General features: G+C 35.9%; 1 protein-coding gene across 7 annotated transcripts in view; it reads right to left on the bottom strand.

Moving 5' to 3' along the window:
• Nucleotides 1-17,595, bottom strand: part of Znf281 (zinc finger protein 281) — a 141,177-nt gene that overhangs the window by 40,267 nt on the left and 83,315 nt on the right. For 3 of the 7 annotated variants that reach the window (XR_009228780.1, XR_009228779.1, XR_009228777.1), the window contains exons 5-6: nt 12,493-12,534; nt 10,707-11,505 (exon numbers count right to left, since the gene is read on the bottom strand). Coding sequence is in view for 3 of the 7 variants with exons in the window: in XM_046464615.2 (XP_046320571.1) it covers nt 7,764-10,466 (2,703 nt within the window). In the remaining 4 variants the exon portion in view is untranslated. Of the gene's footprint in view, nt 1-4,699; nt 10,485-10,706; nt 11,506-11,598; nt 11,704-12,492; nt 12,535-17,595 lie in introns of those variants that run through there. The other 4 variants (XM_058586013.1, XM_046464615.2, XM_046464608.2 and 1 more) reach the window with 4 other exon arrangements.

The raw sequence follows: 17,595 nt of genomic DNA, 5'->3' as shown, positions 1-17,595 counted from the left end.
GAATAAAAACATTACCTTTTCCCTTGTATTATAAATCAGTTGTTTATGATAATTTTTTAAAATTATGATAATCAACCATACTGAATTACAGTTAATTCAAAATTTCAGGTTTCAGAAAGCAAATTTAAATGTTCTTGTTAGAAACAATCTATTAAGCAAGACATTCTTTTTTATCATCTCCTAAGCACTACCTTTTCTCCTTAATATGACAAATACACCAACATTGTTAAAATACTATTACCTTCATTAGCAATCCTTCCCTCTCCTTTTCAAATCTCAATCTTAGAGATTTAATAAAATCACAGTGAACAAAATGAAAAATCGTAATGTTCTACCAGGCCACCCTAGAAATCTTCCCACATCACACTGTAATTTTGCCTTTAAATACATTCCTATGATTCAGCAGCAGTAACTCACAGGAATTCATTATCAGTTTACCATTAGTACCAGTCTTGCAAATGTACCTAATTCAAACTTGAAGGTCTTTTTTTTTTTAAATATTTATCTTTTTAGGTGTAATTGGACACAATACCTTTATTCCATTCATTTATTTTTATGCGGTGCTGAGGATCGAACCCAGGGCCCAGCACATGCTAGGCGAGCGCTCTACCGCTGAGCCATAATCCCAGCCCTGAAGGTCTTTTAAGAAGTCCACAATAAATATATCTATTAATAAATTCATCTCCTTGGTCTTTTACTCTGTCCTTTCACAATAGTCCTTCCTTCCCTTTCAAAGACAAATCTGTCTCAACAGTTTTAATAGCTTGTTTTTTATGCCTTTTCCAATATCAGATTTTTATAGTTCTTCAGATAAATCCTGATCTATGTTAAGTGAAGCCATAACCTAATTTTTTGCTTACTAAAAATAAGAGGCAATTTAAATAGCTAGAGTGTAATGGTTTTGGATTACCTTTGTAAAACTTTTAAACCAAGTCTTTAAGAGATTAAATTACCAACATAAATTTGCTCACACACACACTCAAAAATAGTCAACTATTCCAAATATGACTGGGTATAGAATATTTTAGTGGACTTCATAAAATAATTAAACATTTGGGATTTCTGCAGCTGTCCTCCGTATCTAAATTAAAATTCCCAGATAATTTATCTTGCAAACAATATAATCTTTAACATAGTAAGATGATGCTAAGATGTTCTTTGAAAGGCTACTATGAACAAAAGTGGAAAGCAATACAAGACCAATTTTTTAAAATTTTAATGCATTTATGAGGTTCTATGAACCTTATTTTGCTTTCATTTTCTTTCTTAAGGACTATAAACAAGCACTTATTGCACTGTCTCATATAGAAGGTGTATACCCCACAAGGCTGAGTATCTAGGCAGCAAAGTTGATCACTCCATAGACAGAACAGCCCCTCGATCAATTGTCTCATGTAGACACTAGTATGGCAGTATGTATAAATGTGAGTATAACCAATGTGACCCTGCAATTTGTACACGTAGTAAAAATAAGAATTCATACCCCATTTGAATCAAATGTATTATATGTCAAGATGATTGTAAAGTTTTGAGCAACCAATAAAAAAAAAAGTTTAAAAAAAAAGAAAAAAGAGGAAAAATTTTCATATTTGGTACTAAATGCAAACATTTTTTAAAGTTTTTATTGCTGATTACTTGTAAGATGAAAACTTTAGGTCTCACCTCAGTTTTCTAATCTATACTAATCATTTTTGTTTGGGGCCACTAAGAAACTGCAAGTCTCAGAAAGACTTTGCAGCTCCACCACTAAACTGATTAAGGTCATGGGTTGTCTATTCATGGAGACCCACAATGATACTCATTTACAGTTCTCATTATCCAACCCAAAGAAGGAACTCTATCTCTCAAATGTTTGCATTTGGCTTCCTTGTAGGAAGAGCCTAGTTTTTTATGCACAACCAAACAAAATGGTTATACTGCTGATCTTGTCAATTTTGCAATTCACTCTTAAAAATCAAATCTGAAAATGTTACTTTCAGACTTAAAAAACTGCATTTATGCCAAACTCAAGACGAAAACTTAGTTCTCATTTAAAACTTTCTAATAGATAATGCTTCTAAAACAAGATTCTTACCTGCGGTGGAATACACAAATGAACTAGTCACCAGTTAAAACTGAGAAACACTTACTAAGGCAAAACTTAAAAATAATTAAGGCTTTCCAACTCTTGACAATTACTCACACTTTTCCTGTCATAACACAACGTGCCTTTATACACTGTACTTGTAAATTCATTTTGGTGAATGGGGGATGAAGATTCAGAGCTTTGGTCTTAATTCCTAAATTCTGCACATATTCATTTGATCACATATAACAATAATTTTGACTGTGTTGGTAAAGAAGAGTTAAAATTCTCACCAATCAATGAAAGCTGTGTAATCTCATGAGCTACTAAAGAAAAGATTTAATATATAAACATGAAGATTACTCATCTTTTTCCTAGATTGGTAATGTAAACAGAAGTTCACCACAGTTGTCTATTAAGAGTTATTTATTAATTGTTCCACAATAGTACTAAAGTTCATAACAAACTAAAGCACCAAAATAAGTCTGAACTAAAAGAATGACAAAATAAAACAAGTTTTCAACCAAAGATCTCCTTTACCCTTTTGGTCAAATTCTCCAAGACTACTAATAAGATTGGGGTAAATTTTACATTTCCTTCAAAACTCCTTTCTTTGAATACATTTAAGATATCCCTTACCTTCCTTAACACTCAACCCCTACCCAATATTCTTTCATTCTCTACAAACACAGGGAATAAATTTTCCCTTTTAGAGTGTAAGGCTTAAATCATTAAACATTTCCAGTTATTTAGCTATATTTTCCAAGAGTTACCTATTTCAACACATAACAGGGTTTGCAAGTCTTATCTTGTACAGTATACATCAACCTCAATAGTCACACTCCAGCTATATTAAGTATAGTCTTTATGATATAAAGAATTCAGTTATTACTACTCCTAGGTAAAATGGTATGGGTTGGGTGTGATGTTACTTTTGCCAGTACTTATCTGGGAATCTACTTCTGTGCACAGGAACTTCAGTAGTTAATTATTATAGATTTACCACATTTGTTAATGGAAAATACTGAATTACCTTAAGTCTAGAATCCATATGGTAGTTATCAGATGAGAAAGTATGCAAAGAATTATAAATTCTATTCAGTTCATTATTTGATCAGCTCATCATAAAACTATGTGGCTGCAAGTAATCTAAATGTAGTCTACAAATGCTAATTAGCTGAATGCAGAAAGGGTTAAAAGTCACCTGAATATTTGATGATTTTCAGTTTAGGCATTGATTCTCTAATTACCTGTATAATTAAAATATGTTTCAGTATTTAGGCAGTCTTCTAAGAAAGAGATTCTTAACCTGGGGTCCACAGATAAGAAATTTTTTTCAGAGTCTCATTAAGCATGTAGATTGACTTGTTAATTTTCATGTGCAGATATATTCCTGATAATGTATGGACCTAGGGAGACAATTCTATTAGCTATCCCCAGAGTCTGTAAGGACTAAAATGTCAAGAATTTCCTTGTATGGGCCAAAGATGCGTTAAGAATTTAGACAGAATCTACTTAAATTAGTCACACTCAGTTATAGCCAGTGTTGTTTTAAAAAAGCAAAACAAATACAAAGAAAGCACAGACAATTTTAAGTGTATGTCCTCTTTATAATCATAATAATCTCTTTAAAAATTAAGTACAGTCTTACAGATAAGTTTTTTTTTTTCTTTATAATTTTTTGATCATGGGCAAATCTACAGAATTCCAAGATGCTCTCTTCATGCTAATATTCATTTTATATAATAAATTATTAAGGACATAAAAGTATAATAAGAACACAATTTCCCTCAAAAATCTTTTATCAGGAACTCTTTTATCATCTCATAGATGGTACAAATAAATTAGTAAACCACTAGCGATCTCTCTTCTTAAATACCAGGAGAGATCCCATAACAAAAACATATGTGGAACATTACTGACACAACCTCAAGAAACATGATGCATGGATCATATCATAGCACTAACAAAGGAATTTTGTATCACATTTTAAAACTGAAATCTATCATTATGTATCACAGAAAATAAGAAAATCACTACATTCAGAAAATGAATCTTCAGGTGTTTTACTCTAAAAATAGGACTTGGAAGTTCAAACAGTAACTTTTTTTTAAAGAGGAACTTGTGTTTAACAATATATGCCTTCACAAGGCCATATCACTCAAATTGCCACCCAGTTCATATTTAAAGGATACTAAATGAAGGCAAATGATTACAAACTACCAGATACCTGAAAAAAAAAACTTTATCTCTCTTATATGATAACTGTTAACACAGAAAGCTAAATACAGAAATATTTATATCTTTGCAATTAAAAACTTGAAGCACAGATTTCTTTTCCACATTTTTGTTCTCATTATTAAATTACCTCACAAATTACTAACCATCAATTGCCAAATTATGTTAGTCATTCTGAATTTATAGTAGCAAAATAGAAATCCAAAGCACTGTTTCCAACATGTTAAAAGCAAAAATCTTTAATTTTAAAATGATCAAATTCAGACACAGATATTCCACAAAAGAAAAAAAGGTAGTGGGGTGGGTTAAAAAAAAAATTAACTTGTTAGGACTAATCTTCAGGAGGGGAATAAATCATCTGTACAGGGAAATTAAGAATTTGATTTCAATGCAGAATCAATGAAATTAAATTTTTATTCAAAGCAGTGAAGACTGCTTAACAATGAGTTCAAGAAAACAATTAAATCTGGAAATAATACCAACAGATAATTAATCTATATTATTTCCTAATCATATGGGCACATGCTTATGCTTAATATACATGATTAATCATTTCCCTAAAATACTATCATATATTTAAGAAGCAAAACATCCAAGACCTATTCTACTCTTCAATATTTTATTCCTAATACCTCAACATTTGTGGCCACAAAATATCAGAGCATAATTTCCTCATGACCTCAGATGTCTAAGCCAACTTCTCGTTCATCTTTAAGTTAACATATTTACCTTGGACACATTTTTTTCTTTCACTGCTATGGATAGAAACCCAGAGCTTCATGTGTGCTAGACAAGTACTCTACCACTGAGCCACATCATGAGTCCAGAAGCACCTTTTCTGCATCTTCCCTAATACCTATACCTTCAATTTCTAAGTTAATTTTGACTTAACACTACTTTTTTCTTACCAAAAATGCTGAAGACCATTTATACATGTTATCCTGTCATTTTAAAATAACCTGAGGCAAAAAAGGATGCACCCTGAACCAAAAGTATTGGATTTAAAATATTGATTTAAAAATAAAGCCTCTAACAGTAATCTCTCAAGAGTAATATTTAGGGTGGCTAATCAAATTCATTAAAACATGTTCTAATTCACATATTAGACTTTTATTCTTCCATATTTTTGTGCACCTCCAACAAAATATTTAACCCATTTTCAAATAAAATAAACCTAGAAACATAAAATACTCTTTAAATACAATAAAAATGCAAGTTCCTAAATTGCAGGTTATACCATAAATGTGACTATTTTATGAAATGTAGTCCATAGAAAACTCTGAAAAATGTGTCTGATTAAAGTGATATCTCCTTTCTTCAATTTTGTGATTAACAGGACTTTTATTGGTAGTAAACTAGAGCAAACAATCAGAATAATACATATGCAGTATTCAGTACACACAATAAAAGTTAAAGAAATTCAAAACCTGTATAAAACAGACAAAAAAAACTGGAGAAAAATCATACAGCTTAAGAGATACAGTGGTAAAGGTTCTCTCCATCCTTTAATTACAGCTTGTACTCTGTACCCAACAGAACTTACCGCACTTACTGAAATAAGAAATACAGACTTTTAGTACTGAATGTATTTAAGAGGATTAAACACATTTTCTAAAAATATTTCAATGACAAGTTGGTGACCCTGTAGCTGCTAAAAAGCTAAAGGGAGGAACATGGGGAAAGGAAATTAACTAGTATTTTGTAACCATTTTTAATAATTTCTTATTTTCCAAACACTGCTTTTATAACAGAAGTGTTTTACACTTGCACAATATTAATTACTTTATTATACATGGAAGCCTGTGGTAGGCTGATTACACAATAAGACTGCAAACAACCAGTGGTACTTTTCTGACGTCAGAAGAGTACATAAGACTGAAACATCACCAAAAGTACATAAAAAACTCATCAGCATAAACATCAAAGTACATTAAAAAATATAATCAGGAAAAAAATACAATTGCTAAAAAGTGGTTTAGAGCAGAGCCACTGCCTATCAGTAGCTTTAAATGGCAATTAGCGTTCATAGCAAGTTTTGATGACTTTACAAGACCCCCTGTACAATACTGACTAACACACCCTCCTTTAAAAATGTACATTAAAGGCTGCAATTTCACAAAGAGGTTCTGATGTCATTATTAAATACACACTCTTATCCCTCATGAGTTATGTCACCAGGTGGAATCACAACCCTATTAAAATCTATAGTTCTGAGTCCATGCAGTTTTATTATACATAGATATCCATATGGGGTTTGCTTTAAAAAAAAAAAAAGTGAGGTTGAGGATGTTTAACCTACTGTTTAGTATTTGGATACCATAAGGCATTTAAATGCATAATCAATTACTTATCATTCTAAAATGATAGGGAGAAGAGGGAACAAAGCAGGCCCAGAACTCTTAAGAGGATAGATTAACAAAAACCAAAACACATAAGTGAAGGTAATATAATAATAACACAATAAAAGAATGTTTTTCAGGCCATGTATAATAAATAATGCATACCCCAAATTTCAATGAATTATGTGATTCCAACTTGGGTTCTAAAACTGGAACCCACCAACCACTTGGGCTTCAACATTGTACTAGATGTCAATAGAATCACTTAATGGAACTACAGCCTTGTTATAGTTGGGATAACTAGAGGATGCTTTTTTTTTTTTTTCTTCTCCTTTTATTAAAGCTATCATTCCAGGCTTTGATCAAAGATCCAAGAAAATTTGTTCTACCAGGCTGGAATGAAATGTGGTTTGGAAGTTCAGAGTACATTAAAAAGCTGCAACAAAATATTAGGTAGCCAACAATCTCAGAATTTTGAATCAGCCCAGATGGAGATAGCAATTTGAAATGTTTTCGATCCCTTACTTAAATGATGAAATATATATTATACCAGCCCAGAAAGAGCAATTTGAAATGTTTTCGATCCCTTACTTAAATGATGAAATGTATATCATACTATTTGTAAATTGGATATTCCATTACGGTGATAACGTACAGAATTCCCATGCGTTATTACACTTTCCTGAGAGTAAAGCAATTAGAATAACCTTAATCCTAGCAACAAAGTTTTTTTTTTGTTTTGTTTTTTTGTAGTTTTTGTTTTTTGATTTTTGTTTTTTTAGGTTTTTTTGTTTTGTTTTTCTTTTTTTGGGATTTTTTTTTTTTTTTTTTTTGCATTTAAAAGTTTTGGGCTATTCCCTGACAATCTATACATGTAAATTTGATTGCTAAACATTGTCACTTTGAATGTCAAACTATTTTTAATCTATTGATTTTGATTAAAAATCATAATACAAACAGAGCTAAAATCACACTAACAAAATAAACTAAATATGAAAAGTTGCATTGAAAGGGCATTACATTATTCTTAATAGGATCGTGTAGAAACATTCCAATGGCAGTGTTCTCAAAATAAAACAAAATTACATTAGAAGACCCCCAGCCTGGTCACTTCTGGGACCTTACCTGTAACTTTGGCTGGTGGGTGTCTTTACTCTTGTACTACATGGCTCACTTACATCAGACATCATATTTGTATACCCTGAGAAATCTGACACTGAAGTCCTTACTCTATGGTCCACTTCTCCATTAGAGTTAGTGATAAAGGTCATTGGCACCCTGCTGCCCGACTTAAACTGAGAACCAAATGCTTGTGCAAAGTTCTCAATCTGGTACGTTGTTCTAGGCTCTATGTCTTTCTGAGGATCTATCTGGCTAGCTAACTCCTGAGATGGAATCTGAAAACTTGTTGAGGACTCTAAGTTTTTCTGTTGTTCCTTCTGGCTAGTCAATTTCTGAGATGAAGACTGGAAGGCTGATGAAGTCTCTAAATTCTTCTGAGAATCTATCAGATCATCCAGCTCCTGGGAAGGTGTCAGCTGCTGATGTGTAGCATCCAAAGCAGATAAATAAAGACCTGGTTGAGATCCAAACAACATCCCAAAAGGAGGCTTTGGCAATGAAGATGGCAACACTGAGGTAACAGATTGGCCGAAACCACACTCCAAAGGAGATGTAGTGTATATTTGTTTTTCTGGAAATAAAGTGTGGTTGTGGAGAGGTGAAGACAAACTGACAAATTGGAAACCATGTCCAAGAGTAAAACCTGCGTTAGTAGATTTTTCAAAAGCCTGTTGGAGGTATTTGGAGTATTCTTGCAACATGTGTGTTTTATCATTTGAAGGTGTTTGGGTGCCTGGGCTCAAATTTTCTTCTTGAACCAATTCTGAGTGTTCTCCTGAGGTGTGTAAATCCACTCGTGGTTCTGTTATATTGAAAGGATCCTCTTTCTGGCTTTCTGATTTGTTGGAGTATTGATCCAAAAGACTTTGTAAAACCTCATCAGGAATTCCAGACTTGTCATGACAAGACTTAATTTCAGCATTTAGTGCTGAAGAGTCAATAAGTGACAATGGCGCCTCACTGTCCAGAACACTGACACCTGCAGACTGAATGACGGACTGTTGGGAGACCATGTGTCCTACATTTATAGAAAAGGCACTGTTGCTGCTGGCAGTTGGTAAATATCTTCTTTTCTTTGAAAACTGCATGGCATCATCATAATTACTACTTATTTGACCTTGTTTACCACTTGTACTTTGGAGAAGACTAATGGTCTCCACACTATTATTTGATACTATACCAAGTGAGCCACTTGGTTTCCCAGACAAGGATTTCTGTCCAACTATGTCTGGTAATGGTGACACAAAATTAAGGTAGCTTTTATCTGTATTCTTTCTGCTTCCTTTCTTAAAGATCAATTTTGGCACCCTTTTCTGTAGTTCATCTATACCAGTGCCAATTATGCCTCCACTGGAAGACACAGTAGGCATTTCTACTGAATAACTCTGCATGTTTATATTATTTGAAATTTGTGATTCATTTGTTTTACCAGTTTTATGTTCCTTATTTTCAATAGCTATGCTTTTTGATTTTGATTTTCTCCTTGAAGAACTTGTATTTCCCTGAGACAACACAGCCAGATTACCCATATTGTTATGGTTTGATGACCCAGGTTCTGCACTAGCGGCTCCTTTCGCTATGGCTTCACCACATGTGCGCCTGTGCTTCAACAATCTATCAGTCCTTGAAAAATACTGTTGGCAAGTGTCACACTTATATGGCTTTTCTCCACTATGTGTCCTCTTGTGTCTCTCCATATGGTACTTCTGAATAAACTTCATGCTGCATTGATCACATCCAAAGGGCTTCTCTCTACTATGAATTTTCTCATGTCTCTGCAGTAGATATTTCTGAATGAAACCCATACTACACTGGCTGCACTGAAAAGGTCTTTCTCCTGTATGAATGAGGACATGTCTCCGCAGGTGATAGGAGCTTCGGAAAGCAGCACTACAGTGATCACAGATATGAGGTTTCTGACTTGGGGAGAGGATGGCACCTTCTCCATCACCAACCAAAGAAGGTTTGGAAGATGCACTTGGCTTCCTCTTGGCTTTGATTCCCTGAGATTCTGGCTTTGGCCTCTTTGCCTTTTTGACATTAGTGTCCTGCTTTGGCTCCTCGTTGCCATGGTCATCAGTCCTGCTACTGCTGCTCAGTAATACATCACGGTGGTGCTGGGCTGGTTGCTGCTGGACATGCTGGTGGAGAATACTGAGGTCCTGGATGACGCCGTGGCTCCCCCCTTCCCCTCCTCCTAGGCCTGGAGATCTCTCTTCAGCTCCAGCGAACAGCCCCCCATAGTGGTGGTGGTGATGGTGGTGGTGGGACTGCTGTTCCTCAGGATCCGCGGGTTTCTCCTGCTTGATGCTAACCAAAGACTGCAAGAATCCCCAGGAGGTCCTCTGCGAAGGGAAGGCCGCGGCTGACGCCGCCGGCTCCTTCTTGAAAGTCATGTCCGGGGCTGGCGGAGGGGGGGGCTCAGCGGCCGGGGCTGCGGAGGTAGAGGAGGATAACACGCACTGCGGGGGAGGGGCGGCCGACCCCGCCGGCCGTGTGAAGCTGGTGACCGGGGGAAGCCGGTGGTTGAACATAACCATACCCTGGGGAAAGGTGGGCTCCATCTCTGCTCTCCTGCTGTTGCTGCCGCTGTTGCCGCTGCTGCTGCCGCCGCCGCCGCCGCCGCCGCCGCCGCCGGAGCCGCTACCACCGCTACTGCCCGTACCACCGCCGCCACTCAGGAACCCGCTGCCGATTTTCATACCCCGGAGGTGGCCTGGCTGAGGAGAGGAGGGGGAAGAGGGAAGAGGGAGGAAAGGAGGTGGAACCGGGCCCCGGGCCGGGACCACCGCAGCGCTCAGGACCCCGCCGCGCCGCCGCCCAGACCGCAACGCGCCCAGCACTAATTCCCAGTCCCGTCGCCTCCGGCACCGGCACGCAAGGCCCTGTGACTCTTCCCCGAGCCTCGACCACTTCCTCCCGGACCCACCGGCAACACTTACGGGTCCCGCCGCCGCCGCAGCCGCCGTCGCCTCCAGTTAATAAAAATAACGCCGTCCTCTCCACAATGGAATTAAAAGCCTCCCCTGTACTGCGCAGCCGCGGCGCGGTGTCTGCTGGGAACTCCTCGACCCGACCAGAGGGGAGCTCTACGGACTCACGGCGCCTGCGCAGCAGTTTCCGCCCGGCCTGCCTGTCAATCACTGGGGCGGTTGGGCGGAGTTGAGGGACACCAGAGTAGGAGGGGCGGGGATTTGGAACCCTACTGAAAGGGGCTTCCGAGGAGAATAGACATGATTGGTGGACTACACTGAAGGAGACGAAAGTTGTTGAGGGCTTCTGGGGGAAAGACGCTCAGGAGGTGGAACCCAAGGGGCGGGAAGTTGGGGCGGGGGAGGGGGCATCCGTACTGCAGCGTGGCGTGGGAGCTGCAGAGAAAGGGGTTGGAGGAGAAGGTGAGGAAAACTGAGGACTGAACTTTGGGGATTTCTTCACTTTAGGGTTTGCAATCCAGGTATTGAACCAAAATACAAACCCCAAAGTGGATCACTTAAGGCACCTTTAATTCTATCTAAAAGCCTTAAACTTCAATGCCCAACATTTATTGTTGCTATCTCTATTATCCCTTTTAGTTTGGAAACACTAATAATCAGCATCCTTTGCATTTAGAGGAGGAATCTACTTTGAAACCGCAATAGAGGTACCGTTGCAAAAAAAAAAAAAAAAATTTTTTTGTCTTACTGCCAACCTACCTGAAGGCTACTGGAAAGGGAAACCGTGTGTAATCCAGGTGCAGCTGTCCTGTAAAACACACCCACACACTTACTTCATCAGCATCACATGTTATTTAAATGTTCACATACCTTTTCATTCTACCTAAGGAATCTATTTGCCACGTTATATTGCTGTCTGACCTTTATATTATTTGTGAAACATTGTCCAGCAGGCCCTTCTAAGTTCTCTGCTTGGATCCATTCTTTCCTCTTTAATATAGAATTCCTACAAATTAATGCAAAATCACAAAATTTTCTGTTAAGGGAAAAGTATAAAGTAAAATGTTGAAATCAAAGTTATATCAACAAAACAAACAAACAAAAATAAGCATTTAATCAGTCCCTAGAAAAGACACTGTCATTACAAGCATGCAGAAATCTAAACCAGCAACTTCCCTGAGGGTATTTATAGACCACAGAAAATTTTAATAAAAGAACTAGAGTTATGACAATAGTTTATTTACATAGTATATTTTCTTGATGAAATTATAAGTCCATTTTCTTATAATATTTCCTTAGCTAAATAACTTATCATAATTAGGGTTTGCAAATAACTTCTCTGAAGAAATTTCACAATTGAAACCATAAATATTATTTACTAATACTTATGGGACTCTCTGAGTTTTCCTGAAAAACTTAAAAGACAATATTTGATGAACATTTTGAGATAAGAAATAATTGTACTTCGCTAACTCCATGCAATGACATATAAGCATTCCACCATTTAAACTGAAGCTTTAATATTGTCAAGTATAGCTAAGTGTTAAAGGCTGAAAATTCAAGAACTCCAGGCAGTAGTAAAATATTAGTCAATGCCTGTGAGAAATGAGGCTGTCCCTTTATTCAGGGTGTCAGTGTTTAATAGTAAGCTCGGATGCATATAAGCTAGTCCAAGCATGAAGGGCAGTAGGACACTCATATGAAAAGCCAACTTTGTTCCTCAGTTATCAAGATAAGAAACCTGTCATTTCTCTCATTCACTCTGTCAGCCTTGAGATACTCCAAGCAGACTTACCTCTGTGTTGTACACCCCATATATCAGGAAGATGAAGAGTCCCTGTAAAATAAAATGGAGGGGAAAAGCTGTTAACGCTAATCATTTCAGCAGTAGAAATACCTGAAATAAACTTTCCTGGGAAGAGACAAAAGAAGGCACACTTCATCAAGGTCAATTTATTTTCCTATTTTTCAACATTAGAAGCTGTACCTTGAGCATTTATATGATAACATACCAGCACATCACTTACAATGGTTGTGCTATTCAATTTTTTAGAAGTAGAAAATGCCATCTCAAGTACATGGAATAGTAATTAGGAAAATCAAAATATCACGCTCTGAAAGATAGCTGGGTGATGAGAAAATTAAACTCAGAAAAAAATGCCATCAAAGTAATTAATATTAATAGCACTAAGCATTAGTATTACTAAGTGTTGTTTTAGACTGCAGCAAGTGGAATATATTTGTTACAATCTTTGGTAGGGTAAAAATACAAAAATTATTATGAAACTCTCCGGGGCTGGAGGCACAGCTCAGTGGTAGAGCACTTGACCTGTCATATAATAGGCCCTGGGCTTTATCCCCAGCACTGCACACACACACACACACACACACATACACTACCAAACCTAAAACACTAACAAGATAAACTTAAGGTAATAAGTATGAGTAATTTTTAAAATGATATTTAAAATACCAGTTCAAATTAAGATAAGAAATTGACATAAGATTTCATATCATTAGCTTTTGTGAAGTACATAGATTTTTTTTGTATCCTATATGTAGTAAAGTTTCCCAAGAATTGCTACTTATTAGTTTTCAGCTTTAGAGAATGCTTAATTGATTGTATGTACAATTAATTCTCACTTTTAAACCTAAAAATCTTAATGTCTATAAGTAAATAAATGATGTGCTTAAACTTATTAGAGATGATATGGAACAGGAAATTTTGCCATGTTTTTGTCTGGGGAGAAAATAAAAATGTATGTTGGTATTATTTTGTTAGGTACTAATAAACCAAACATAAAATAGGAGTTTGGTCTAAATCTGGAAATGGTCCAAATAGTTAAATAGCATATTTTCAAAAGAAAAAAAATATTTTTGAGAAAAAGGAAAAAGAAGATTTATTGCTTTGCTAGAAAAGGAGAAACCCAGGGAACTCCTGTCCCAGAGTCTGTGGTTCTGCCCATCAGCAGGAACAGGGGGCTTCGAAAGGAAAATATTATAAGAATATTTTAATATTTATTTTACCTCAGAATACTTACATCTTACAGATAAACAGTTCTAGAACAAGGTGGTCATGTAAAACAGAAACATTTTTGTTCTTGTTATTTCTTTTTTAATGGGCTTCATTTTTTTAAACAAGTTTTGACTTACAGAAAAATTAAGATAGAAGTGAGAGGAGAGTTCACTTATACCCCACCCAGTTTCCTCTATTGTTAACATTTTACATTAATATGATACGTTGGTTCAATGAAACTTGCCAGTTTTAATCATTATCTTTATAATTTCAGAAACCAACATTATTATAGTATATGCATTTGTATTAATAAGAAAGATCAATGAAAAGTTTTGCATAATCAAAAACATCTCATTTTGGCCATCAACTTAAAGAAATTAAAGTACAGTCATTTTTTTTTCACTGTGTATACAAATCGTCCCAAACCTCAATGCCAACACTCAATTCCATCCTCTTTCTAGTAGATTTTGTCAAGATGTCTAGAATTGCAGACTGAATTCAAGCTGCTTAGATGGCACCTATTTTACAAGCTACTTGTTTGCTCCATTCTAGATGATTCTAGAGAGTTCAAGGAAAATTTTTTTTCCTCCAATTTAAGTGAAAATCATCACATAATTAACAGTCCCTCTTTCTTCAAAAATTTTTAATTCTTTATTTCATATTTTGCTTTATAGATAAAAAATTGAAAGGTCGCTCAAACTTTAATTCTATTTATAAGATAGAAATATCTTGCTTTGTGCAATAGATGACTTTCTAAGTAAGTAAAATTTCCTGAAAACTGAACAACATGTATTATGAATTCTATATAAGAAGCTCCGTGGTGCACACCTGTAATCCAGCAAGTCGGGAGGCTGAGGCAAAAGGATGACGAATTCAAAGCCAGCCTCAGCAAAAGCCAGGAGCTAAGTAACTCAGTGAGACCCTGTCTCTAAATAAAATGCAAAATAGGGCTGGGGATGTGGCTCAGTGGTTGAGTGCCCCAGAGTTCAAGCCTGGTACCAATAAATAAATAAATAAATAAGTGTAAAGAAGCCCAGCTGTTTACATGTTATGATGTCTTAAAATTGAAAAGGTCCTTTTATAATAGGTGTAATCACTTCTATAATTTATGTATTTTTGTTAAGATAAGTTATCTCTAAAATAAAGGAGAGTAAACAGAATGACATTTTTCCCTCACATCTTAGTCAACTGAGGAGAACATGGAGTGTGTCTCATATTTACTGCACTTTCGTGTCACCTATATACCTTATACTGTAATATGCTTAACTCTCTCTAACACAAAATGATCAACAATGAAAATTTCTCTTTTGGAAACAGGATTTAAACTGAAAAAGGATTTTAGAAACAGGCAGTTTCAATCTTGAAAGTTTTTTCTCTTTTTCCTCAACATATGTACACCCAGCAGCATGATAAGCCAGCCCTAAAAGAAAGGCTTTGAAAGATCATGCAAAAGTCTGCAACTGGAAATCACTCCAAGGACTCTGCACCTCTCTCTTGAGGTGTCCATTTGATGCTGCCACAACTAGTCAGAAGGTAAAACAATAAAAATACTAATTAATTAACTTAATTATACACCCCACACATGGTGTTTTCCCCACCACTGTTACTAGCTAATGACAGTTATGATAATTTATTTAGGTCTAATTCTGCAGAACTTCATAAACCCTTCAGTACTAGAAAAACATCCTATTTTTTTCTAAGGGAAGAATAAAAAATAGAAACAGCTACACATCAACATCTTAAGCCATAATGATGAGCCACTTTTAAATCCCTGCAGAGAGAATACCTTTAAGAACAGCTGGAAGGAACCAACTGCCAATCTTCAACTGGCACTGAGATTTCTGGAACTCCTTATACCAATGCTCTATCCTACTAAAGAGTGGATACCAGAAGCATACCACATTTTTAAAATGAATGAACCCCCATATCTGATGGGTAGTTTCTTCTACTCCATCCACAGACATGTCCATCTGTAATATATTTGGAGTATTTATTTATAGAGGCACCAATTTCTTCAATGTTTTAGTCACAAAAAATAACAGTAATTGGGCAGGAAACATCTAAAGCGTGGTTGGATTCCTGTAAGCATGTGTGTACTTTATGGGCAGGGGCCAGGACTAGGAAAAGAACATCAGGATATTGCATCTGATACTGTACAGGAGTTAAAAATAGAAACTTAATGGAAAGAGGAAAAAAAAAGCCATACTCCATTATTTCATGTTCATTTATCTATGAAACATTAAAAGCTGAGGCAGCTTTGTAAATATTTTCATTGTTATGGAAGTTCGTTGAACAATAGCTGCAGATGGGCTCAATGGCTGACATCTAGTCTGCTATTTTTTTTTATTGATTGTTCCCTACTTTTATGGTGTAGTTCATGATTGTTACAAAATCAATCTTCTTTTAAGTGGTAGTATGTTCTTTCTTGGTGATACAAAGAACAGGAAAGGTGCTAGGTACACAGGACATTGCCTACTCAAGAATCAGAATAATATTAACAATGCTAATATATGTATAGCTTTCGAAAAGCTCTTTCATTTACATAATTCCATTTGTTACCCACTACAATACTGCAAAGTAAGCAGCATGGTATTATTATGCCACAATGCTGACAAGTTGGCAAAGCCAAAGATTAGTGTTGAACTCCTAATGTAATGCTCTTTCACACACACTGCCTAATCTAGACACCTTAGAATTCTTTAACTCACCAGCCATAAGATAATGCAATTGGTGAGACCTTTTAAAACTCAGGTTTGTTTTAAAAAATATATAGAGCAGTTTGATTAATTCATAGTGTTAGGGACTCAGTGTCCAGTAATCAGACTCTACCAGGCTAAGATGGCCTAGGAAGCACAACAGGAAATATGCTTTGTAACAATGATTCTCAGTTGCTTTGGGTCAGGTTCTGTCTTTTGTTCTCTGCTTACAAATTCTTATTCAATGATATACACTTTCCAGTTGCTTGGAAACATATCTTTTCCCATCAAAAGGCTGCTAGGTAACCACATAGTCAAATATTTCCATCATTATCACGATTTACTGAATTTCTCTGAATGTGTGGCATTATTCTGTGTACTTTATTTATAAATCGTGCTCCAGCCTACTTTTCATTTAAAAAAATACCTATTTTGGGGACCATATCCCCTAGAAACAATAGTACACAAGGTTGTTCTTTGCAGCACTGTGTACAAAGAACTAAAACAACCCGAATGCCTTTCTATGCACGAATGGTTGAATAAATTGTAGCATCTTCATCCTTCAGAAAATTAGGCAGCTAAAAAAATTAGTTAGAACTCTATTTATTGGTCTAGAGACATGTCCATGCATTGTTAAATGAAAAACAGGAGGAAAAAAACATTATATATTACATATTCTCAGTTTTGTAAAACAAAAACAAATCTCTCTCTTTCCTCATTCCAAAAATAACTGATTAAACAGGATAAAGATGTCCAAGGATGCACATCGAACTGTCATGGTTTCCTACAGGGAAGGATGAGAAGGAGAAGAGGTAAGTCCAGAATCAAGCAAGAAAGAGGCAAACTAGAAAAATGTGATGCTATCAACAGAAGAGGTGGAATATGGCATTCCATGTATTGTATGACGATAAATGCAGAAGACAGAATCTGCATTTGGGTAAGGATCTAAACACGCTTATTGCTCAATATCCATGGGAGATTGTTTCTAGAGCCTTCATTCCCCGAGGATACTGAAATTTGAGGATGCTTAAGTCTTTCCTATGAAATGGCATAGTATTTGCATGTAATACTATGTGTGCATCCTCCTATATACTTTAAATCATCTCTAGATTACTTATAATACCTAACAAAACATAAATGCATGTAAACGGTTGTTTAGCTAATGTATAGTGTTTTCATATACATT

This window comes from Marmota monax, unplaced genomic scaffold (assembly GCF_021218885.2).
Source record: "Marmota monax isolate L192 unplaced genomic scaffold, Marmota_monax_Labrador192_F-V1.1 WCK01_AAM20220418_F8-fsc00099, whole genome shotgun sequence".
Classification (NCBI taxonomy): Eukaryota; Metazoa; Chordata; class Mammalia; order Rodentia; family Sciuridae; genus Marmota; species Marmota monax.
Note: the sequence above shows the minus strand (reverse complement) of the source record. Positions and strands in the feature narration are given on the sequence as shown.